Genomic DNA, 26943 nt, shown 5'->3' with positions numbered 1-26943 from the left:
CGTCTTCTAAATTGTCTTTGCTTATCTGTGTTATATCAAACAAGCAATACAAGTAATACAAATGTAAGTATTATTACACTTGTATTGTGCATATTACAGTTCTAATAATTTACAGCCATTTTGTCAATACACTGCTCTATGCGGACGTCTCCATGCTATGTCAATAATGGGGATTTTTTTTTCAATATCATACTTCACTATGCTAGTCAGTGAAGGTTTTTGTAAGGAGTGGAAAAGGAACAGTTATAGCTTCATAACGCACTGCACCACTGCGCTGCTTTTGTTTAATATGTTTATTGCTGTTCATACCCTGTAGGAATGTGTTCTTGGTTTTTTATTCATATATAATATTGTGAAAACCAGGCCTATAAGCGGAGTTTCGCATGATCCCAAAAAATCTTTCAGAATTTTCCTACATTATAAATATAATTGCAGACAGGAATATTTATCACTAAGAGTAGCAGTCTGAGTGTTTAATGGGCACATTCATTTTCACCATTGAATATCTGTTAAGTTGTGAGAAAAAAAATCCATCCGCATTTGCAATTTTTGCACATTCACTAAAGGTGGAACAGTTTAAAAGTTTTAAAATGTGAAGTTTAAAATATGGAATGTTGTTGAAAAGAAAGTGTTTTTTTAGTCATTGTAGTTTTGAGTTGAAGTGCACTTAAATCGAATTAAACATGTTTTTAAATGTCTCCATTATCCACTCTCTTTACTTTTAAGAGCAAGCTCTAATGCAGGGGGTCCTCATGGGTTCCAAGATAATTTATTGAGAGTCGGTGCATTCCCATTCGCGGTGGTGGGTGAATCATTTTGATACATTGTGAGTAAACGTACGTTTCATAGCTTGATTTAATTACAGCATTTGCACTCTTGAATTCGGTCGTGAAATTTGAAGCAGGCCCCAAATGTGAGGTGTGTCTCACTGCTAATTGTCTAAATCATTTAGTCGACGACTTGAAAAAAATGTTCAAAGGTAGGCCCTCCATTTTAAAGGTCTATCAATCTGCCAACACCAATTTTTTCTTCCTGTTCAGTAGCAATACTGAAAATGTTGTTTATTATCAGAGAAGATACTTTTATTTTAATACTGTACCATTTTCTAAAATATAAGCGCTGTATTCTGTCTGAGTAATGGCCAAAGCGACCAACTTCTGTGTTAATATTCATCGCGGAAATGTGTTTAACACACTTGAGCACCCTAATGGAACAGCCTTGTATCGAGTCAAATGGAAATAATGACAATAAAATTGGAAATATTTGTTTTAAGTGAATAAAGAATTGTAGCCAATCTTATAGTAAAATTCCATCATCAAAAAGTAGCAAAATAAAAGTTGTGTTTTCGTCAAGAGTCAATAAACCAGTTGGATTTGGTCCATTTAGATGGATTGCAAATGGGCTCAACAATGACCAAATGAGCACCATCATTATTCTGCAGTGCCTCTCACCCCCTGTCCATTGCTGATCGCAGCAAGCTGTGCATGCTTATTTGTTTCACTCTGAAGACCACAACCTACGTTTGATGGCTGTGTAAAATTATTTGTTTAGCTATGTTGCTCCCAGTATGAAAGGTTTTGTGAAAATGTCTCTCTACAGCCTTGATTGCGTTTTGCAGAGCATCTTGGGATACGCTTACATTTAGACACGATATAAATCCAAATGTCATTGTACATTATTGTCAATATAGCTTTATATTTGTTTTATGTGACTGACAGTATTATAAGTAAAACTAGTTGGTGGTAGTGCACAAAAAAGTACAAGGCACTGTTATTGTGCATTTAAAAAAATACATTTAGTGAACTAATTAAATTTCATTCTGAATTTTCATTCATTCAGTGTATGCTTTTTTAACGTCTATTTTGGAACCATATCGTTCATTTGCTAGAACTGTAAATGAGCAACTCATTGACCATATCGTAAAAATTACAATACAGTTAACATTTAAACATGGTACTTGCAATGTACATGCATTAGGTTAAACATAACATATTGGACTGTATTGGAAGTGATGTGCAAATATAAATAAGAGAAACTCACATTTATCATTAACATTGCTTTCTAATAGAAACATATATCACGTATATTACGGTAGTATGAACCTTCTGAACAACGAGAGAGATGGTAGATAGTTGTATGAGGCAGCGTTAATGATGAATGAGGTAATCGTTTTTAATATGAGCATTTGGTTATATTAAGATACATATTTAGTTCAGTTTTTTGTAAAGTTCTTGACTGATATTAAAACAGTACACATGTTAACAGTAACTTTTTAGGTAAAAAAAAAACTGGGTATCTAAATGATCTCATTACTGTTCGTTATACTTGGGGAGCAGGATGGTGTGGTGGTAACACTTGTGCCTCACAGCAACAAGGCCTTGGGTTCCATTGCCCCGACTCAGGTATGTTTTGTATGTTCTTCGGGTTCTCCAATTTCCTCCTAAAGCAAATAAAAATAACCCGTAAAAACAAAGTTTTTCACTATAAATCCTTTATATGCGTGGCGGCTAGAGTCCTCGCGTCCTCTGGCTTGAGATGGCTGCCACCTATGGGTCAGATGATTGCCTGCCACCATTAAGCAATTGGTAATTAAATATAAAAAAAAATTCCTAAAAAGTGTAAAGTTATGGAAAAAAAATTTCACGAAAATAAATTGTCACGCACAACGAGTCTGTGAGCAAAATGTCAGCTCGATTGGATGACGGCAAGTGGGTTAAAAAACGACCAAAAGATTTGCACGGTCGTAAGCGCGCAAGCAAGCAAGCAAGTGAACTTAATATAAAGGAATTTAATAAAGGATTTAAAAAACCCCAAAACATGCAATGTACCTGGTATTGGCCAAACATCCCAATGCTAAAAATATACCTGCGAACGACTCAATTGGGATCACACGTAGTAACATCGCCCCTCTACAGGGAAACATTATTCTGACCCTCGTGATAAAGAGTTGAGACTCAGGAATGAAACTGCGGGCGCATTCGAAATGTCCACTTTGTCAGATAGTACTCTTTATGTGCGCGTGGTTTTTCGAGATGAATACTGCTTGCATATATATGTGCGTGCACGTAATGGATGTTAAACACAAATATCCCTAAGTGATAAAGCTTCCATTAGCCTCACAAAATTAAGGTAATATTTATGGAAAACATCAGATCAATTTATTTGATGATTTAATATACTTTTTATATGAAATGTGTACCACATGTTACGTTGTTTATAATTGTTTTATAAAGGGTATGGGTAGCTTCTAATGTTTGCATATTGATATTAGTATGCAAACTACTGTAGAAATTCACAAGAAAGGCTGCCTGTGGTTATGATAATAGGGGTTTCCCCTTTCTGGCAATAAAACAGGTGTTAAGATGTTAAAACACCAAATTGAAACATTTGCAAGGAATCATGTCTGCATTAACCACATATACCTGTGGTGAACATGCAAACAAAAGAAACATGCTCTGGTAATATATGCATTGTCTTTGAAAACTGATTGGTCCACACCCGAGACAGCTTTCTTTAGAGCCTAGTCTCAAACAGTGTGAGACCAGAGGACTGCCAAAAGGCGAACAGCAGAAAGACAACGCACATTGAGAGCTCGAGGTGAGCAGCTACATCATGAGACCTCCTTTAATGTTTCCTGGTGTAGTGGATTCAACTACTGTACTCCTTGGAGGCAACACATTTATTGATACCAACACAAAGGGGTAACTGCCCCTTTACCAGATAACATCCTATGGTGGTGGACCACCAGGCTAACTACGCTAATTACACTGGGAGTAGCTACAACGGACAGGCTCCCGGCTTGGGTCCAGCTCCACGTGTTGGTGACCTCACGGACGTAGAATCGTAGATCTTCAGGATGAACAACAGCAACGCTGAACCCCGGTCCCTCTGGGGACCCGGTTTATATCCTCACTGGTCGTGGCTGGCCCCGCCCTTGGCCACGACCACCTTCTCGAATCCTCGAGCAGGATCTCGCCCTGACACGTGACCACCCCTAGCCCCCCACTTGGGGCCCCTGTGTAGACTTTACCCGTCACGTGCCTTCCAGGGTCAACCAGAGTGCCATGGCCTACAGTAACCCCATTCATGGCCGGCACCCTCACACCCCCTCCTATAGGGGTCGGCACTGCACGCCGAGCGTGGTGCCACTCACTCAGCGCTCTCTATCAGCGCTCACCGAGCCCTTCTCGGGCTGGTACGGGGTGTCCGCGGTGTCAATACATCACACGCGTGCCTCGCTAGAGCCGGCGTTACCCAGTGACATCCACGATGTCACATCCACGATGTCACTACACTGGCCAATGAGGTCTCATGATGTAGCTGTCTGTGGTTGTTACATTAAATTAAGAGTGCAGAAACATGATATGCAAACCAAGTATAGCACATATTGCATGGGAAATTTGTCCGTGCTTCAGTAAAAAGAGAACATATTAAGGTGACATTTTTCTATGAAGCTAGAGCATCTCCCTTCCCGTATGCATATTGTGTAGTAATTGGTTTCTAAAACCACCACTTAATGAAACCAACGCTTGTTATAGTATTAATAATCGAAATATCGAATGCTGAAGCCAAATGTATCAAGCACATAGTTATGTTGCTTCTCTTAATCCACGTTGAAAATGTAACTGTTTTTTGTTACCTTTCATTTAATATCTAAAGGAAGTACATTCTGTCGACAGCACTGCACTCCAAACTCTGATTAAGGGGACGTCACGCACCTGGGGGGAGGGTCAGATATTTGTGACGATGTGTGACGGGGGGGGTGAGAAATGTGACGTCACATCAAAATGCGCAACTTTAAATAAATATAGACAACACGTTCTACTTCATTAAATATACTTTTAAATAAATGTTTTCTCCTACAAGATCAGAGCGCAACGGCACATTAAATACGCACTACGATGACAATAGTTTAAAGCGATTTGAAGCATGTTTTATTTTGGGGGGGGGGGCACAGCTTTGTGACGTCATATTTGAGGGGGGGTCTGACTTTTTGTGACGTCGGGTGACGAGGGTGGGGGGGATTAAAAATCGTCCAAAACCGCGTGACGTCATTTATGGACGGCCCCTAATGGCAATACTTACATTTATCCAATTATGTGCAAAGCATAACACATTTTTCACGTTTGAATGGACGTAAATTTTACAACTGAGATTATGCACGACAATTTTTTTCTCCCACTGACTTATTCAAAAGACATTGTACTTTTTTTCACTGAGTTAAATCAAACAAGATTTGGTGTCGCGATTTAAGGATTAAAGTTACGTGTGAATGCCCAGCCGGTTGACAAGAAAAACGGTATTATATACATTTATATGTATAGTCGTCGTGATATAAGACTCTCAGAGCTAGTTGAGATAAAGGCTTCCAAAATTTGTATGTATATCTATTGTTTAGTTGTTGGTCTTACCGGCCTACCGAAATGTAGGAAATTGCATGGTCAAACATGACAAGCATGTGAGTGGGCCTCATTGATCTTGTATTTTGTCAACCGATGCTATGTTAATTGACAGCTTTTTGTCAACCCAGCATTCATGAAGACCTCCCTATGTTCTTATCAGTCATTGGGGTTGTTTTACCATACTTCACAACGCTGGTCTATGTGGTTTAATGAAGGGGGTCTCGAACAATTTCAGTTATCACGCGTCACTGATGTTAGGCATCGCTGTAAATCGAACTCTGGGTTCACAGCGCGATGTGCCACCACTCCACCCCAATGCAACTTGATGCAGTGTATGTGATTTTTTTTATGAATAACGCTGGTGTTCGTTGAAGGTACTTTGATTCCCCAAAGACACTCAACAAACCGGGATAACTCACTTTGATCCTGTAATCTAATAAAGTCGGGTTGAAAAAATGCAGGAGTGCCTACGATTGGAAAGCATTCATCATGTCTAAAAGAAAAGTGGAAGTTACAAAACAATCGATAATTTAGACATCTACAGTGTATTATGCAATGCCTATGTGTTTAAGAAGGATTGAGCACTCAAAAAGAATGTTATAATTCATAACTTTGATTTAATAAAAAATATATATATGTCTAACTATTGTGGTGTATTTCATGAATTCTAAAATCTTGGGAATTGCAGCTTGATGATAGAAACACAAACGAATCTCAAAATATATTCTGGCTAGATATATTTTGGAAAGAAAAAAATTATCACAGTACACTATTAGATTTCTAGTGGAGTGACTAACGTGTGTGTGCAGTTTTAATTCTGATATTTTTTATTCGTAAATTTGGATACATCTTGAAAAAACCCAATACATTTAAATATTGCTAAGTAAGCAACACAAATTTAGAACGAACAAATTTTGCAATGTTTAAAAGTGATTTTCAGCATCCAGTTCACTAAAAAAAAATCTTTTTTTCAATGGACACAGAACGCGAGGTAAATATTGAGAGCAGAAATAAACAATTGCAGAACACTGTGAACTAAAAATGATAGAACATTTTTATTTTTTCGGGCATTTATAATTTTTTTACATATTATTTGTTATGTTTTATATTCGTTATGTTGCATAACAAAGACGCCTGTTGAGATTCAATGGTAATACATTACCTGAGGGAGCTTATAACCCCCCCCCCGACACCGGCAAATCAACAAATGAAATTGTATTCATGATATTTGCATGATAAAACAATAACAATTGCTATTATTGTTGTCCGTCAATCACACCTCCGGTGACCACGGGTTGGCTACGTACGGTGCGATCGAAGTTCAACATACATACATACAATAATGGGATTACACAATATTTACACAAGATTTATCCCAGTAATGTTTAAAAGTAGGTTCGTGAGGTGAATGATTTAAATGTGATGTGAATTTGTGTTGATAGCCATATATGAGAGCAGCAAAAGGTTGATGATCATACTATACTGATATGGACGTACAGGGTATGCCGATCTAAAATAATCCTATGTTATTGTACCCAATATTCTATAATCTTATGAACAGCTTTTCAAAACATATGTTGACAAAATAAGTCGAGATGAATTTGGTGTGCCAAAATAATTCCTGCAACAGCGCTCTGACAAAATTAACAACCATGTTTACAATGTAAGCCAAGGACATTTATGCAAAATAAACTCAGAAATGTAAAACAAGGGTTACTAAATGGACAGTAAACTTGCAACGAATGGCTCCTTAACGTTTCCTTCGTGTTCCGCGCTGTAAATTCTCTCTTTTTGCAGCCAAGTTTTCCAATGAGCGGAATTCACATTAGTGGCGTCGTAACCCGTTTTTTCCCCCCTCGCCAGGTGTTCACGCGCTATGGCAAGTGCTACATGTTCAACTCGGGCAAGGATGGGCGACCGCTGCTCACGACGCTGAAGGGCGGCACGGGGAACGGCCTGGAGATAATGCTGGACATTCAGCAGGACGAGTATCTGCCCGTGTGGGGCGAGACCGGTGAGATGACTCCGAGACGAAGGGGGCATCATGCCGGACAGGCGTTGAGTGGCAGGAGGCAGGGAGAGGGGACGATTCATGTGATGAATTACTTGAATTGGTTTTGGTAATTAAGTGCTTTCAATTAAATTTCGATTTAAAGCTTTCGTGACTGCAGGGATTCATCTTCTTGGTTCTTTCGGTAAAGTCACGTAGAAGGGAAGTCATAAAATAAGAAAAATAAAACGTCGTGAGAATTATTTTATTATGATTTATTTTTTTATTTTATTACTTCCCTTCTACATGACTTTACCGAACGAACCAAGAAGATGCTTTCAATTAGTTCACAAATAAATGAAAAATACTCAGTAAAGCCAACAATACATTTTCGAGATCTTATACATTTGATCATGAGCTTTGAAATTCTTCCCATAAAACTGAACTCTGTATTCTCTCCAACCTCCATCTGCACTATCTTCAGCACCGAGGGCTCCTCTCATCCACTGCTTTAAGAGGCAGTTGCATATTTTCGAAGTAACATTTTATCGTGAGCTAAATTGTATTGATGTCTCTCCTAACAAACATCGTTTACTTTAGTTATTTAAAAATAAAAATATTACAATTTGGAAACACATTCCAATTAATTCTTGTTCACGTTAGCCCTACCAATCGACACTGTCTCTATACCATTGTGCATTCTCTGCTCTCACATTACTATGGATGATGATGATACGCTTTCCTTCACTTGTTTTAAGCCACCCGTTTTAGCATTACTCACAGCCTCCACACTTAGTGACTCTGTGCTGCTTGTCAGCTGGCAACGCCCTTTTACCGTTTACTTTCAGATGAGATCTCCTTGGAAGCAGGTGTTAAAGTACAGATACATAGCCAAGACGAGCCTCCGTTCGTGCACCAGCTGGGCTTTGGTGTGGCACCCGGATTTCAGACTTTTGTCTCCTGTCAGGAACAGCGGGTATCTTGACAAAAAAAATTATAATAATAAAATTGAAATCGAGAAAGAGCCCTCAGCGATGGAGGAAGTAAATACTGAATACTCATGAAATGATCAAACGTGGTTTCCACAGATGTTTGCTTTATTAGAGGTTTCTTTCTGCAAAATACGACATAGATGTTTGAAAGGAATTTACGTAAAATAATTTACATTTTGTAGCAGTGTAATTTTTTTTTATTCAACCATTAACCTGAGGACTCTTTTACTATGTAATCGCAGTTTAAAGTCAATCAGCACTGACCATTTAAAAAAAAATTGTTGCAGCTACAGACGTTCTACCACCAAATTGTATTTTTTTTAGTCAATAAATTTCCTTACTGACTAACATGCAGAGTAAGGCCCATGTTTAGTCTAGGGAAAGGTAAAAAGCTACGAAGTAAAAGAACACGTAATTACGGTGAAGGTTTTAAAATAGATGTGTTTTAAGTATGTAACATCTGTTGTAAATGGTCAGTGTGGGATTGATAATGCCGCAACTTTGTTTGGTTTCTTTTCGGTCATGTTTCACCTCATCTCACTGTGTCCACATGGAAGATGAAACCTCGTTCGAGGCCGGTGTTAGGGTGCAGATTCACAGTCAGAGTGAGCCGCCCTTCATACACGAGCTCGGATTTGGAGTTGCTCCCGGCTTCCAGACTTTTGTTTCCACTCAAGAACAGCGGGTAGAGTCAGTCGGGACTTGCTGCCTGCATCTCTTGCTTCCCTGCATGTTTCAGTGTGGTTTTTGTTTGTTTGTTTCAAAGTGCTTATTGGCATGCTGACAATGCATGTCACTGAGGCAATCAATGCTGGCCCAGCCTCATGCAATTTGCTGGAACAGTTTCACCAACGTCGTGTTGTTAAATGTGCTATCCTTATTGCATGCACAATTGAATGTAAAATAATTCAAGCTAGTAGTGACGGGAATGTAATGTTTAATATATGTGCAAACATAAGGCATGCTTAGAACTATTTAATATTGTTTTTTTATGCTGTAATAATTCCCAATATTACGATTAATAATAGATGCAATGTAATTTTCAGATGTGGACCACCACTACAGATAATAGTTGGTGGGTTGTGTAAAAATGGAATTTTCTGAGACTCCTGATCTTTGGAGTAAAATAAAAAGTTAATCATGTTTTGCAAAACATTGGGGTAAATTCCAGAAAAACCTTCCCCGACTGAGCACCCTACCACTATCCGTGCTTGGAAACCCACCAGTGGCATTTCTACAGGCGGATGCATGTTTGATTTTGAATGCGGTAACAAATATATTACAGATATTTATAGTAAGTACAGTCCCGATGACACATGGGCTTTTGCAACCAATGTTACGATTCATCATAGATTTTTTTGTCAGATCGTGTAAGCAAAATGTGTGTAATAAGCCCTCCTCCACCGGAGACAGATATTTAATAAAGTTGTCACATGAACAAGCGTCTCAATGTATTACTGCTTCAGCACACCGGTATCTTGGAGAGAAATCACACACCATTGAACAATTGGGTACCACGTTTTGCGGATAGTAACAACAAGCATCATCAGGGAGTTGCCAGAATTGTGGAAATACAGTTGATGATCGATTATCGGGCACGCGATTATTCGGCTTCCAACAATTTCTGGGGGTTCCGGGCCGATCCGGCAAAACTGCTCCCCAATCCGGCGAACGGCACCATGTGCATGACAAAAAAAGTAGCTATGCTTGATTTCAGTGTCAAATATACACCGTACATTACACGCTACATACAACAACTTAAACAATGAAAATACTGCACGTATATAGATTTTTCGTGACTAATAACTTTAGTAAAAAACCCACAAAATATGCAGTTCGATCCGGCGAAAAGGGGGTGTAATTCAGTTCGCCGCAGCACCGGTCTAAATACTACATCAGTCTGGCGATCGTCAAACACATAGTTGTTGAAACAAAGCATAGTAGTAGGTACATCAACCTATGCAGTCAAAATGGGACCCTTTAACCAGTATCAAAGCATGACAAAATAGGATGAAGGTTCACTTTTCACAGTAGGACATTTATTTTTGCCTATTTGTATGTTTATTTATGGCAAGTTCGTATCGTAAACACGTTTAAAACATAAGAATAGGTTTTTCCCCTTTTTCTGGTACTGGCAAAGGAGGTCCCATGAGGTTTAAAACACTCCAATAGTATATATACACACAGAACACCTGAAAAAAACAATGTGATGCACTAATGTGAAAAAATAAGCTATTTAAAATAATATGATTATTCGGCTTTTTTAATCGATGATCAACTGCGTTCTCCAGTCTTGGGCTCTTAAATAGGGCGCATTATGTCATTTGATGTGACCCCCCACAAGGGAGAAGTAGGTGATACCGTAAGCGTAATGAATCCACGTCAATTATATTACCTTTAGCCCATAATAAATTATGTTGGCATGTTAGTTCATGGGATGCTATGAATTGGCTGTGTTGGGCAGAGGAGGGTTTTACGACACATTCTACTCACGCGATCTGACCCGAAAATCAATGTACAGTCCAATTGATTATCGTTCATCACGAATGATGGTACAGCAGTAGCTGGATATAAACACATCCCGTGGGAGTAAGGCTAGTGCGCTCATATCTTAAGTAGTGTGCTTGTATAAAAGTTTCCCTTTGCACTGATATCCAGCTTCTACTGCATTAATGCAGGGTTTTTTTCACCTGAATCCTAATGTACACGTTTATTCAAGTTGTTTAGCAAATGGTATTGGAATGAACATGGTATGGCATAATTGTTGCTGTTTGAGTTTTTGTTTGATTTTCCACAATGTATTTAGTGTATATTATCAGCAACATTAAATAAGCTATATACAATGTTGTTGATAATTGAGGATGTATTGAATACATTTTATAAGTACATTGCTGGATTTCAAACCTTTATAACTCATCAATCAGTACAACGAGGAGCATACGATATTTAGCTGCACGTGGTTTGCCAGACCAGAGCATTCTATCGCGCACACTATCCAACCAGAATTGAACTTATATAAAATATCAGCATAAGCAGTAGAAAACCGACAACATTGAAATGCAGCATATTTATTCATATATATGTGTTTGATAATTAAACGTGTTTAATACATCTTCATTCCATGTTGACGATGATTGAGGATACATTAAATACGTTATTTAATAATTGAAGATAAACTATTACACTTTTTCAATAAAGGAAAATCCAACATAGGTATAAAATCCAACACAGCAACAAATATCATGCCGTAACATAGCCTGTCATATGCCAGTGGTAAGCATCATGTTTTTTTTTATAATTTGCATGCCGGTTTTTGTGGATGTAAAACTGATTTTCATTTCATTGCTTCATATGAGTGTGTGCAACATACAGCATACAAATGGTACCATCGTAAATCCGAACCATGTGTATAAATATATGTTTTTCCTTATTCAAACAAAGCAAATTAATTTGTGAAGCTGAACTTTGATTTTTTTTTCACGTTAGGGGAGAAAAAAGCCCGTCTCAGCCACTTTCTTCTGTGGTGTGGTCTCCTCGCAGCTCATCTACTTGCCTTCCCCCTGGGGCGATTGCAAGGCTGACCCCATCAATTCAGACTTCTTCGACACCTACAGCATCACGGCTTGCCGCATCGACTGCGAGACGCGCTACGTGGTCGAGAACTGCAACTGCCGCATGGTGCACATGCCAGGTCTGCCACACGCTTAATTGTTGGCTAATTAAGGGAAACGCGCTGTGTGTAAAACAAAAATACCATTTTGTCCGTACAACTACATACTCTATATGTTTGGGGTTGTGCTGTATCTAGCTTTCCGATGTCTGTTTGGGTTGTACCACTTGCTGTCCAGCTCCAACGTGCTCGAACTGTTATGTGCTTGTTGATTTTACGTATAAGTGCGTTGGTGTTTGATCACTATAAGCAAAATTGTGTATGTATTTGTCGAACGATAGTTTTCTTCAAACTGTGCTGTTGGCCTCTTATAGGTGTGGAATTTCCCATATAAGGGCAAGATGGTTCATTGCCTTTATAAAACATAAATAACTATTTATTTGATAATTGTTTTTTTACTGTTTTATCTGGCAACAAAACTGACACCTTTTTTTACAAGGAGTCATGTTTGCATCGACCACAATACCTGCGGTCGGAATGCAAACAAAAAACACAACTCTGATAATGTATGTATTGTCCTTGAAATTGATTGGTCCACACCCGAGACAGCTTTTCTTAGAGCCTAGTCTCACATGGTGTTGGACCAGATGACACCAAAAGGCGCACAACTCAAAGACAATGCACCATCAGAGTTGTATTTTCTGTTTGCATTCCGACCGCAGGTATTGTGGTCAATGCAAACATGACTCCTTGTAAAAAAGGTGTCAGTTTTGTTGGCAGATAAAAGGGTAAAAAACAATTATCATATTTTGCTACTGGAAAAGGAGGTTACAATGGTGTAAATGCTTATCCCCGAGCTCTCATACTCTGATGGTGGTCAATGCAAACATGACTCCTTGTAAAAAAGGTGTCAGTTTTGTTGGCAGATAAAAGGGTAAACAACAATTATCATATTTTGCTACTGGAAAAGGAGGTTACAATGGTGTAAATGCTTATCCCCGAGCTCTCATACTCTGATGGTACATTGTCTTTGAATTGTGCGCCTTTTGGCGTCATCTGGTCCAACACCATGTGAGACTAGGTTCTAAGAAAGCTGTCTCGGGTGTGAACCAATCAATTTCAAAGACAGTGCATACATGATCAGAGTTGTGTTTCTTGTTTGCATTCCGACCGCAGATATTGTGGTAAATGCAAACATGACTCCTTGTAAAAAATAGGTGTCAGTTTTGTTGCCAGATAAACGGGTAAAAAAAACAATAATCCTATTTTGCTCCTGGCAAAGGAGGTTCTAATGGAACTATTTTGATATCTGCTGGTACATTCTAAAATGTACATCTCTAGATCTAACATTAAAAATTAAAGAATGTATTTTTATTTAGAAATGCAACTGGTACGTAAATTTATTATGGTTGCCAGGACACAATAATTATTTTTTTCAAAATACTAAATTACTTGGCTTGCACCAAACTACAACTCTTGGTGTACCTGTATGCTTGGCTTAATCTAATTACATAGATGGTTTCACATGGCAGCCAGCATATATGTCCTTCCAACAATCCCTAATCGGCTGCACGCACTACAACACTTGGCACCTGCTAAGTGTGGGTTTGTGCATTGAATCATATATCTTGAAATATCAGTACACCAAAAGGTGCAGGTCCATTTCTTGTTATAAATGGTATTCATTAAAATAGTTTGCTGCTAACTTTGATTCTTTAGGGAATGATTATATGAGCCATCCATATACAGTGTATTGAAATTTTTATTTACAAAATCTATGATAATGATTAAACAATTGTAGTACCGTATGAGGTAGCTAAAATGCTCGTGAATACAGAAGGCTGTTGTCACTGGTGGTAATGTGTCATAGTGACCATTATTGGCATAGTGGAACAAACATCTAAAGTGGGTTCTTTCCCACGTGCACAAGCAAGAATGTGACAGCCTCTTCTCCTGTTTACAGCCCAGAGAAAATAGTAGACATTCTAAAATGCGAAGACAGGATACAATCCATCAAAAGGAAAATCAATTTTGCAAAATATTTGTTTATGTCTAAATTACTCCAAAAAATATACACAATAATTAAGCAATATTCTTGATATTAAATCGCATGTTATGAAGATGCATGCTTGCAAGGTTACATAGGTTGCTTATGTAAGCAGTTAAACAGTTACGTGCTTGTACTTTAGTGCAATTCATGACCGTGTTAAGAAAAAACATATATACCAAGTACTCAAGTCAGAGCATTTCAATTCAAGACTGTGCTCTTAGGACTGTTGTTCCCACATTGAAATGTTGAATTGTTGCTTAGCCAAAGTCCAGAGTTGACGATGGATACCGTCATTATTTAGCAGAGAGGTTTTTTTACCCCCTCTGATCAATTTCCTTTAAGTCTTCTAAACAAGCTTAAAAGGAAACGAGTGCAGCTTTTAAGAGCATATAATTCTAAGAGCATATTCTTTTAAGAGCATATTCTTAAAACATGCAGACGTCCATATTATTGTGTGTTCATATATACAGTGTAAGCTGTCAATAGTATCATGAATAGTGCAGTACATTACTTTGGTATTGTACCAAATAAAATTGCATATCCACTGAACACAGTTAAAATTGAAGATGGTCGTGAAAAGGGTCTTTCACATGAAAACACTGGTTCAGTAAATGTCGGAGAATGTTTGAAATAAGAAATATAAAATGACGGCTGTGTCTGCGAAGCATAAAAACCATGACGTGGGATGGAAACACAAAATAATTTTGGGTTTAGAGTATTGATTGACTTCACTTAATTTTATGTGGCCACAAATTCGCGGTTGATTTTATTAAATGTCTGAACGGAAAATGTATCACTGTCCTTAAAGTGGCCTTGAAGCTAGTCAACCAAACGTGTTCGTGTTTGAAACATAATCACGTATATAAGATTACAAACACGTAAGCGTTTGATTAGATCGTTCAATTTACCATGTAAATGTATGCAGACTTAAGTTAATTATTCTAGTGTTTTATTATTTGATTAAAAAATTTGATCGATGTTTCGAATGTCTTCTCATGTTTAGCCTCTTCAAAGTCATATACAATTACAGGGAATTATATTTTCACACGATAACAAGTATTGCCTTAAATACCCTAATTGTTATTTTTTCTACTATTAATTAGAAGTTTTTTCTAGATCATTTGTCCCCACTGCTAATTTATTAAAATGTATATTAGTTTATTGTAAAAAAAAATTCCATTTCTCTTTTATGAGCATGTATTTACCTTCTGAAAATAAATTGCATTTAAAACAAGGCTGTACCTGAATAGATGTGAAAGGGTGCTTCTTCTTGACTGGAGTTTATCATGTGTGTTGTTGGTCAAATCCTGCAGGCGATGCACCATACTGCACACCGGAGCAGTACAAAGAGTGTGCAGACCCAGCCTTGGGTAAGCATCTAGCTCTGATGCTGCGAGAGAGTTCTCTCCTCGTGTTCCACTTTTTTGGTCATGCAGCACCCCTTTTTGAAACATTCTTACCTGTTTCACCCCCCCCCCCCCCCCCCCTGAGTGTTTGAGATTGTATGCTGCTCTTTGCGGATTTTGATGGTGCTTGGACGCTTTTATTTGAGAAGGGTACCGCTGTCAGTGTTAAATCATAACAAATTACTTTGTTACCGCACTGGGAAAGGGCATCACAGATCATTGCCGTGATATTTCCTGGTTTTGTCCAGTGCCACTGCAAATGCCGTGAATTCACCGTAGATGTAGATTTACACTTTCATCAATTAAACATGATTTATAATCAGGAGATCGGTTGCTTTGAAATGTCAAAAATAATATCCAAGGTGATGCGTATATAGATATCCCATGCAAAACAATACGGAGCAATTGAGAAAACAAAATTTTATTTCAAAGCCTCCACATTTCTCCCACCGATCTCAATTCACTTGTTCAATCTTTTAACACTCTCCTCTATAAGATAATGAGCCATCACATTCATGAGATGAAATCACCTCTTGATAAGAAAGTACTGCAAATGAATCACTCTGTATAACAAATGCCCGTTAAATACATTGTAACAATATTTCACGTATTGTAATCAATGTCATTTTATGATATTCAATTACAAAGGTGTCCTAACACATTAACAATTTTGTTTCATAGAAATCATTGAGATTTTTTTTTTATTAAGGACGTACAAAGACTGTCTGCTTTCCGTGTTCTCAGCTTTGTGCTTTCACTGAATATCCTCATAGACTTTCTAGTGGAGAAGGACAACAACTACTGTGTCTGCGACACACCATGCAACACCACACGCTACGGAAAGGAGCTCTCCATGGTGAAAATCCCAAGCAAGGCTTCGGCAAAATATCTCGCCAAGAAATATAACAAGACCGAAGATTACATCCGGTGAGCTGATCAAATTACCCAGAATGTGAACCAATTAGGCTTGAGCCGAGATAGTGCTTTGACGAGTGACCACCAATCACAACACAGGTGTAGTAGGCTTTTTGGTTAACAGAGAGCAGCACAGCAAAATCCATTGTTCTGTACTTTCACCCCCCCCCCCTCCTTCATCAAACCACGCTGACTAGCATGGAGAAGTATGTTCAATGAACCCTTCCTGCATGCACGGCATAGGGAGGCCCTCATCCAGAAGTGGATTGACACACTGGCCGTATATGTACAATAATATTCTTAGGTTTTTTCGGTAAAGTAGTATCTCTTGGAATCTCTAATTTACTTGATACAGCAAGCGTGCTGTGACGGTTCCACCTGAAGACGGAAGCTTGTGTTGCCTCCGAAACGTCGTGATTTTTATTTTTATTTTACTTTTACTAATTTTTATTTTATTTTTTACCGACGTGACTTTACCGAAAAAACCTAAGAATATGAATACTTGCAGTCACGAAAGCTTCAAATCTAGAATTAATGTACAATAATCCTTAGCACTGTTAATGTACTGCCATAACGTGTCGGTCATGGGTTGTTTTCACTATACTTCACCATGCTTGTCAGTGCAGGTTGGTGTATGGGTTAGGTTAGGGGTTGTTATTTTTTTTGTAAACTGAAGAAGAAAAAAAGAAAAAAACCCTCACAATGCATATTACCATCAGCCGTGATCAATCCACTACCATGTTACATTCCATCTCGTGCCCGCAGATGAGCTGATTTCATCACTCACAACCCCACAGTGGATGCCCTAGTGGGCTAAATTCTCTTCATTGGATGTCACTATGTCATTCTACTCCATCACCGACCACAATCCTTTCTAGCGTAATGTTATACAGTAGATGCATATAAATAGCGAATAAATGTTTGGCTCACACAGATATGTTCTAAAAAAAAACATGTGTTTTTTTTTTTCCACCACGCAGGGAGAATGTGTTGGTTCTCGACATATTTTTCGAGGCTCTCAACTATGAGACGATTGAGCAGAAGAAAGCGTACGAAGTTGCTGGTCTCCTGGGTAAGGGATCATGTAATTCAATTATTCACATGTTGGTGACTTTTTGCCAAGAACACATGATTCGAATGTGTAATACATTGGTCACTGTTTGCTTCCAAGTTTTTATTCAGGGGAAAAAGAAAACTGAACAAAAAACAATTGCAAGAAATATAGATTTTGAAACGTTATCTTGTGTCAGCTATATAATTTTCGCAGGGAGCTAAACATGCATAACCAACCTCCTTAACGAATTCACGTTTACACGTAAAGTAAAGCCAGTATACAACATTAGAATGGACATCTGTCATTTATAAATGACGCGCATAGACTATTGCGTTTTAATATTTATAGTTTTTTAAAACGTATTTAAGCAAGAGTGATACTCGTTGCTCGTAGAAGCTCTACGTTGCAATGCCTGATGTGTGTTGGATGCAGGCGACATCGGTGGTCAAATGGGTCTGTTCATTGGAGCAAGCATCTTGACCATTCTGGAAATATTTGACTACCTTTATGAGGTAATATGCACATAACGTATATTTATTTATTGTCACGTAACTTAAATTTTATCGTATATAACGTTTATATTAAATGCAGTACTCATAGTCCTTAAGGTAGATTTTTTTAAATGAAAATTACTTTGTTATGTTCATCGTTACATTAGGTGGTATTGTTCTTGCAAACACATTTCTGCTATTTTATTGTTTTATTTAACGCGTTTGCAATTGGTTATTTTTTTCCCTTATTGAGGGTCATTGCATTCCCATTGAATGGTTAATTATATTTTTAAGGTTCAAAATGAATGATATAAGTTTAATGATTTTTGACAGCACTGTCAATTCAATTATACAGGATTATGATTATATTCGTGATCCTTGTTTGTTTGCCAACTAGGTATTAAAGGACAAGGTTTGCAAGTGCCGCAAGAAACACAGCAAGAAACGAAGTGAAAATATGGTAAGTTATCTCTTAGCTGCACAATTCATAAAATACATCTGTATAATGTTGGTATTTAGTCATCTACGTATCATGCGTGCTATTTCTTTCCACAACATGGTAACCCATGACAGTTATTATTTTATTGATGTAAAAAATATGACCATCATACATACCCTTGTGTTAGGTTGACATTGTGTAGTATTTTGTAAAATATGTTGCATGTAAATAATGCTAAACATTGTGAAAAAATTTAAACCAAGATTTACTATATATCCTGTCTAAGATGTGATAATTGATACATACGTATTAAGGTTATAATTTGTCATGGAATTACGTTTATTTTGCACCTTTATGAAAATAAAAGTACATGTCGATTAATGGTACGCTTTAAGCGTGGCATTTAAGATATTTTTCTTAGAGAATTGCTCTTAATTTCATATCCTATTCTGGTTTATTTTTTTCAATTAAAAATCTAGTATTTTGCCACCGCATCCTGTGTACATTATTTTTGCTCTCTCTCTTAGCATCTGGTGTGACATCCAAGGCTTTAATATTTCACTGAATATTTTCTGGGTCCCTGTTAGACTCTCATAGAGTCGTGACGAGTAGTCACGGCAATCAGGAGAGAGTATACTAGATCTGGTGTGCAGGTGCAGCACTATTTTCTGGATCACCGGTAGACTGGAATAGGCGCGTTGGCATGTAGCCATAGCCACAGTGCAAAGTAAACTAGAATTGGTGTTGGCAGCTGAACTTAATCCGTGGTGACATCGCAACTCGTGGTGTATTCCCCTCTGCTGTGTTGTACTTGTAGACACCTTGTGAGACCCTGCGGAGTCACCACTCGCAAGACGTGCACTTCAACAGCAGCATTCTACCTCATCACACCGTCAGAGGGACGTTTGAGGATTTTGCGTGCTAATGGCTTATATTAATCTCCTACATGTATTTACAAACAATCGGAAGGGTGAGTTAGCGATCTCCAATAAGATGAGAAAACACAACAAACAAACAAAAAATCCGTTCCACTAGGTGCAGAGTTTTGTAAAAGAAACTCTCGATTATTCAGGGTAATGGGGAGGAAGGGGTAGCACGGATAAAACAAAAACACGGGCAACGCAGAACGTACGTGATTCAGCCGATGGAAACTAGTTAATTGCTTACTAATTTAGAATGGGGGAAAAAACGATGACTGTGCTCTTTTTATTCTTCCTTAAATTAACAGGTTTATTTGCCGACATGCTTGCAATCACGTGGCCACTGAGTCGTTGACCCTCTCGAATGAGAAGTCGGTAATAACTAAAGCAGCCCATGTAAAGATTTACATTTTTATTTTGGAAGCTGAAGCATGGTTAATCCGCAACCCATGTAATCCACCCACGGATAATTGAGAGTGAACATAAGTAATACACCCTTAGTTCTAAGTGATTTTTGCAAACATTTGCACACATGACTGCCAAAGCCTAACCAGACGCATATTCACTCTTCACTCACATCATTATTGTAAGGTAGGCCAATATTAATTGAGTTTAACACGTAGGCTTTCGCGACCAATATTAATTAAGTGAATGAAAGATTGAAATTCACTGTTTTAAACAGCTAATTATGGTACTTTTATGAGTCAAGGTAAATCAAATCTGTTTTAACACGTAGGCTTTCACGACCAATATCATCCATAATAGAGATTTTTTTTGGGTTAGATCGCGTAAATATATACAGCACACCGGTGTGTTGGAGAAATAAGCCATGTCCTCAGATTGTAAATGTTGTGAAGCTAGTTGTAATTACTGGCGAAACGTCGTACTCAGTTTGTAAATGTTGTGGCTTGGCTCTCCAACACACCGGTGTGCTGTACTAGTGACGAATTGGCATATTCTGTTTACATGACTACCCTTACTAGTTGGCTGTGTCGAGTGGTAGCGGGTTTTTAAAGACACATTCATATATTTACGCGATCTAACCCAAAAAAACTCCATTATAAATAAAATCTGCTGTATTGAAATATACTTAATCATTTATATAATACTTTTTTATTGCGGTAATGAAATTTTCAGCTTAGGTTTAAAGAACAAACATGCATGTAATGGTATTAACAGTTTTTGTTTTATCACATGACAAAACACACAGTGGGCAAATATGAAAATAGATAAGTGCTAAGACAAATATCAAACCATAAGTGGCCATTTTTGGTCATTGTATAATGAGCACTTTTTCAGTAATAACATTTATACTACTGTATTTCTTCAAGTATAATCTGTAATAACTATTAAGCCGGAAAAATATGTTTGTTCAGATAACAGGGTTATGATTATGTACGTAAGGTTTGAGAAAAAATGTTAACACAAGTATATAAATGTACGTGTTCACTTTTGGCGCACATATTTACCGATAAAACTTTAGACTTCACGTGAACAATCCTTTACACCATTTAAAAATACAATGAGACAATTTTGGGGTTTCTCTTTCAAATGTGCTACCCATTTGTGCTTTCATATATAATAAATCAAACCGGTAATGACATGCCAATAGCATTGTAGCAATCTGACTAATGTAAACATGTTGTGGGACTGCGTTGACAGTGGTGCACGAAAAAATGACAAAAACTCAACGCATAAGTCAATAAGACTGCCCTAGAGAGGAATAATTGTATTATAAGCGACGTTTCTGGCAATGGCACTTCTTCGGAGCAGAGAGATCAAGCAGATATTCATGTTATGTAGAAGAGCCATTGCCCAATATATTGGCTATTATATGTGTCCTCTTAAGGGCAGAGTTATTGATGAATGTATTGTATCTTTATTGTTTAGCTAATGCAGTAACTCTTGCAGCTCCCCGCAGGAGCTTTCTACCACGGATAGCACACAATAGGTATGACTTGATTTTATTCAATTTCTTTGTGAGTAATTAAATTTTTTTTTATTTGGACCATGCCACCAGCAAATGATGGCCCATACATGCAGCATACGTGTTCTTGTAAAACACATTTTCTTTCATCAACAATTGTTAGTTTTTTAAGCTGAATATTAAAAAAAAATTAATACAAATTCATAATTAAAGAGTACTTCATTTTGGTAAATAAACGTTGCTTGTAAAGATTTTTTTTCTGGAAATTTCTATCGCATGTATCTGTGTTATTTTCCCAAACTGGTTTGTAGCCATGCTTGTATTGTAATTTATACGTAGCATTTGAAATATTATACAATATTCATAGATTAGGTAACGGTGAGCATAGATATACACATTATAATTGTATTTTTGTGCCTAAATTATGCTATACATTATATATTTACTGTTTGGATTTAATATTCCTAATATTGCTTATTGTTATGTTTTGTGACAAATATATGCCTTTAAGCGTTTATATTTTAAAAGTCTAACATAAAATAGGAATTATAAGATTCCTTTATCTCCATATCTTATGCTATTTATTTTTTAATTTCAAACAAAAGCATCAATACATTTACAATGAAAGAAGGTGGTACATGTTTTGTAGTATTATACATTGGAGAGGGGAAAAAATACCAATATTTTATTCTATTTTAAAAACTTAGTTCAGCAGGTGCCTCCATCAATTAAATTAATCTTGCAGCCTTAAACAGAAATCAGTCAAATCGACATCTATTTTGATTGCTCAGTGGGTTCATTTAAATCAATACGCAAACACAAACCGTCCTCAGTGGCATAATTTTTTAGCGATTTACAATAATACGATACGGTATAATTATACAGAGAACAATTTAGGCATTTATTACAGAAGTATTTCACTTCATTGAAGTGTAGGTGATGCACAGAGACTACTCACAATTATTTAATAAAAATGTTTTTTCTTCAGACTTTTGCGTCTTTATAACACAAAACCCTTCAATTGGTGGTTAATAAACAATAGGCTTTACCCTTTCCGGAAATAATGCAGGTGTTATGATGGTCAAACGCCAAATAGACACCTATTGCAAGAAATTACGTCTGCATTAACCACACATGCTTGTGGTAAACATGCAAACAAACGTGCTTTTATAACACTATGTAACACCATTTTTGTTCCTGCTTTTGTGACCAGGACTTTATGTGAATGAAAGACACAAATGCACACGTTTTCTCATTGAAAATAGGTAAATTTCTAAACATCACTGTCCTGGTCACAAAAGCAAAGTTTTTGTGGTATAATATCCATTTTCTGTACTTTTGAGGCATAAGCAATTAGGAAGTAACTCTTACGACCCAGGAACAAAAATGTGTTTTTTGTTACACAGTGTAATAAACTATGCATTATCCTTGAAACTGATTGGCCTACACCAGAGACAGCCTCCTTTATGGTAATATTTAATCGGCGTTAGACTAGAGAATGCCAAAAGGTGAACAGCACAAAGGCAATGCAAATATCAAAGCATTAATAACTCGGGTGGAGCGGTTATATCTATGGGACCATTTTCACCAGTATCAAGACTATGGAAATAGGGTACCATAGATATAACTGCTCAACCCTTAAATATGTGCTTAAATTGTAGCAACAAATAGGGACATTCATCCTCGTATGTGGTTATTTTGTATTTGTTTGCGTTGTAATGAGTACATTTGTTATTGTCAATACGATTTTCATAATTTAAATTTTGGAGAAGTTGGAATTTTGTAGTGAAATTTCTATCATATCCACGGGCGTAAACACGTGAAGACGTAAAAGCACAAAATGGCCGACACTATGGAATGGTGAATTACTTAAATGCATCAGCTGTTTTACGCTGATGTTCATATTTGATTGGCCCCTTACTGATACTTGATTTCCAGATTATTGAATACCTAAATTATCATCAATGAGTTTTAAACATGTACACGAGTCAAAACAATCAAAATAGCCCTTTTGATTGTGTTTCTCTAAGACTATTTTAAAATATCTAACATCTGTCCAAATTTATTCAAGTTGAACACATAGCTTGCAGGTTAAAATATACTTTAATATGAAAAGAATGTTGGAAATATGAAAAAGCATACATTGTATTTCAAATACGAATGTGAGAGCATTCCTGATTATATACTGACGAAAGTTACATTCAGTCTGCCGTTTCGTTCAGTGAAAATGTGGGGTTTATGATTTGTAATGCTTCTTACAATGTTCGCTACATAAAATCCAATAAAACACTTGTACAGCACATAACTGCACTTGCATATTAGCGGCAGTATACGGTGTACGTGAAGACCACATTCTTCAATGCATTGAAATTGTGCTTTTAAAAAACCGTACTGTAGTATGTTTTTTTTACAATATGTATTATTTATATCAATATACAGAAGCAAATAATGCGTATGGCAATGAATTAATCGACTCTGTGGGATAATTTGTATCGTAGCTTCTTGTCTTCATTCTATAAACAATAGCTTACACGGTACGTGTCATTTTGAGCTTTTAATGAGCAACTAATTGTTCGGTGCGGCAGAGTTAAAACATTGGAACCAACACACTTGAATATACGATTGATTTGTCTGACATTCTTCAGTAATTAAACAAAGAAACAGTTCCGATCATTAATGTTTGCTTTGGATTGACGAGTGTATTTAATGCATATACCTGCTGTGTAACTGAAAAATACTTCCTCCCTACAAAAAAAACGGATAGCATGCAAGGAAACATGATTATGAAAATTGCTTATTGGTGTTAGAGATTCACATCCATTGATTGAAGGTGTTTGTTCTCTTATACTGCTGTAACTACATGGATGTATATGAAAGGCTCGCCATGCGAATGTCATCGAGTGAAATATGTATCGTAAAATACAGGCCACTGCTGGATGAGGAAGGCCCCCCACCACAGACATGCAGTCGTGGAGGTTGTTGGACCCTTCTTCACCAAGTTGGTCAGTACGGGTTGATGAAGGGGGTGGCCCAAGACTGGTTCAGATATCACTCGCTACTGATGTTGGCCGTGGCCAGGGGAAACCACTGCGTAATTCACATACCTGTCAACCCCCCCTTACCAGTGCCTACCTTATTACAGACCAATTCGGACCTTATTGGTCACCCCGTGCCCTTATAAATCTCAACGTTCATCCTACAAAGTCCCATCACAATGGAGAAACACAAACAAATAGTTTTTTTTGCCCGTGTTGAAACGGCTGTATGCCGTATGGACCTGAAATCTCAATTTGCCTGTACAAGAATACGGGTAAACCGTATGGGTTGACAGGTATGAATTCGCACAATGCGCTAACCACTGCATCACCGCTCCACGCCATCTAGTGCAACCCTGAATATCAGTATAATCTCAACCAAACTCTCTAAGATTGATTGATTTATGGATATGGTAGCTTGGGTGCTTTTATACTTATTTTGATAAAGAGAATATGTTTAAAGAGACATTTTATGCAGTGTGATATATGCTTTTTAATATAACTGGTTTTCATGTTAATGCGTTGCATGGATTATTATTCATGTGAAATTGTTAATTAAACGATGTCATGCGAATATCAGTAAATATACCGCATGTTTATGATATTCCACCTAACTTTGATTTTATGCAAAGTTGCATGGTTTAGCAACCTACCATTGGCAATTGAAAAATAACCCGTTGGAACAAGTCATTGCAAGTGCATAACTCACATACATTATTAAATACACAAAAAACTGATAAGAATAAAGTTGTATCATGTATTAAATATGATTTACCCTATTTATTTATGATGCTGAGTTGTGCATGTTGATCAATGTCAGATGTATAATACCTCCATTCCTGCTAAACCAAAAGTTGAGGTGACGTAATATAAAAATACAATTCAGTAATAATGTCAATACTGTAGTAATGACCAAGTTCTAGCGCACGTGCACACAAACACGTACAGAGGGACAGCATCGGTATTTTTTCCAGATGGGAGCTCTGTTATGAGCAGTTTCGGAATGGGATTTCGATAAACCTCAAAATTAGCTGCAGAAAAACAGCATTGCTGCAGTAGCCACGGGGATGAAAAAAAACGCAAATCTAAAGTGACTTGTACGAACGTACACACCCGTTGTTTTTTTACGCTTCATAGCCTCTCATTCATTTATTTACCGATCCTTCAAGTACAGAACAGGGCTGCAGCAGTAATATCGACAAGTGCTCAGATCTGCTGTGGGGTAATTATTTTTTTTTAAGTAGATCCCTCTGGCTGTGCTAATAGATGGCAAAAGTACAGCCACTATATGTACATGTTTGAAAGTGGGAAGGTGGGAGCAGAGGAAGTGAGAGCAGGAATGATGTTTATATAAAAAAAAGTGTTAAATGAAATACAGTTTTTTAGTACTGTATACCTCTGTAACAAGTACATGAATATTGTGTTCTTTTGATGTTTCAACATATTTTAAAAGTATACATGTGATTTGTGTGTATAAAATGCCTTATTATGACCATGGCCGTGACACTGATTATTGTTTAATGTTTAATAAGTGTATACAGCTTCAATGTAATGTTGCCTTGTGTGATTGTAAACGTTAGAACAGAGCTACCATGAGAGATTGATGGGACAATGTCAATGTGCCACACACCAAGGAAAGGTTGAGGATATCTCTTGCAGCTCTGTCTAGGGATAGTGCCAATCGTGTCTCTGATGAGACCTCTTCAGGTGGTATCTGTAGCAGACTAGCTTGCATCTGTCAAAAGTACATTTTCTCCACCTACTCTGTGTTCTGCTCTGTTTAAATGGGCGTGCACGTTTCACTGCATACATGTAATATCAAACGAAACAATAAAATGCATTATTCATACAATGTTATCTGAGTCTTTGTACACACCTGGCTCTGTTGTCACGAGGTGGCATCGCTTTTATCGAAGTATTTCACTCAGCACAGATGCTACCACGGTGTTATAATGGCTCGCACACGTGACTTTTCAATTCGTTTTAATCCGGGCAGTTGAAGCAATGTGCACATTTCTTAGATCCAGTTCGTCCATCACCAGGTCGCATGCGGTGGGGTAAAGTGTGGGTCACTCCGATCTCTTCCAAGACGTCTGACCAGCATGGGAGAGTAGGCCCAAATCGCATCTGGTGGGACCCACTAGAGCTCCTTCTAGTGGAGGCATTTCTACCAGTTGCAAGGAATATGAATTCCTGCAGTCACGAAAGCGTTAAGTCAAAAAGTAATACGTTTAGAATGCAAATCAAAGTTACGTTGGCGTTGATGAAATAGGTCGCGTAATTTAATTATTTAGTTTTTATTTAATTATTTAGTTTTCCTTTGAAGTTTGGTTTTATGTTATCATGCTACAAAAGAGCTGATAAAAACGTGATCTGTCGATCCAGTTATGATATACAGTAATTCATTGTGCTCATCTCCCACTTATTTCTTCTAGATTCATAAGTGATCCTAGATATGAAATAGATTTGCCTTTAGAATATAAATTACACTGACCTACAAAACAGTGCTCATAGCTCCAGGTTGTAATTTTCGTGCAGTGCTGTCACACATCGTTTTGGATTTATAAAACCAAAAAAATATTTTATTACTTTAGGATGAGCAGGCACAACTTAACTTTAAAAACAGCATGTTAAACGATGTATCCATAATCATGATAACGGAAAGAAACAATGACATTTCACTTCTCACATTGTCATGTATACATTTTCTTG

At 37.3% G+C, this 26943-nt stretch overlaps 1 protein-coding gene across 7 annotated transcripts in view; it reads left to right on the top strand.

Annotated features, from left to right (window-relative positions):
• Positions 1–26074, top strand: part of LOC133346003 (acid-sensing ion channel 1-like) — a 193239-nt gene extending 167165 nt beyond the window's left edge. For 4 of the 7 annotated variants that reach the window (XM_061557241.1, XM_061557238.1, XM_061557237.1 and 1 more), the window contains 9 exons: positions 7266–7416; positions 8241–8368; positions 11925–12075; positions 15358–15414; positions 16224–16377; positions 17346–17437; positions 17852–17931; positions 18308–18370; positions 19167–26074. In XM_061557241.1, coding sequence (XP_061413225.1) covers positions 7266–7416; positions 8241–8368; positions 11925–12075; positions 15358–15414; positions 16224–16377; positions 17346–17437; positions 17852–17931; positions 18308–18370; positions 19167–19274 — 984 coding nt within the window. In that variant the 3' untranslated portion in view covers positions 19275–26074. Of the gene's footprint in view, positions 1–7265; positions 7417–8240; positions 8369–8941; positions 9070–11924; positions 12076–15357; positions 15415–16223; positions 16378–17345; positions 17438–17851; positions 17932–18307; positions 18371–19166 lie in introns of all 7 variants that reach the window. The other 3 variants (XM_061557239.1, XM_061557235.1, XM_061557236.1) reach the window with 1 other exon arrangement.
• The last annotated feature ends 869 nt before the right edge of the window (positions 26075–26943 follow it).

This window comes from Lethenteron reissneri, chromosome 23, assembly GCF_015708825.2.
Source record: "Lethenteron reissneri isolate LAM-NWPU_2019-01 chromosome 23, ASM1570882v1, whole genome shotgun sequence".
Lineage (NCBI taxonomy): Eukaryota > Metazoa > Chordata > Hyperoartia > Petromyzontiformes > Petromyzontidae > Lethenteron > Lethenteron reissneri.
The sequence above is the reverse complement of the archived record's forward strand: the minus strand, read 5'-3'. Positions and strand labels throughout refer to the sequence as shown.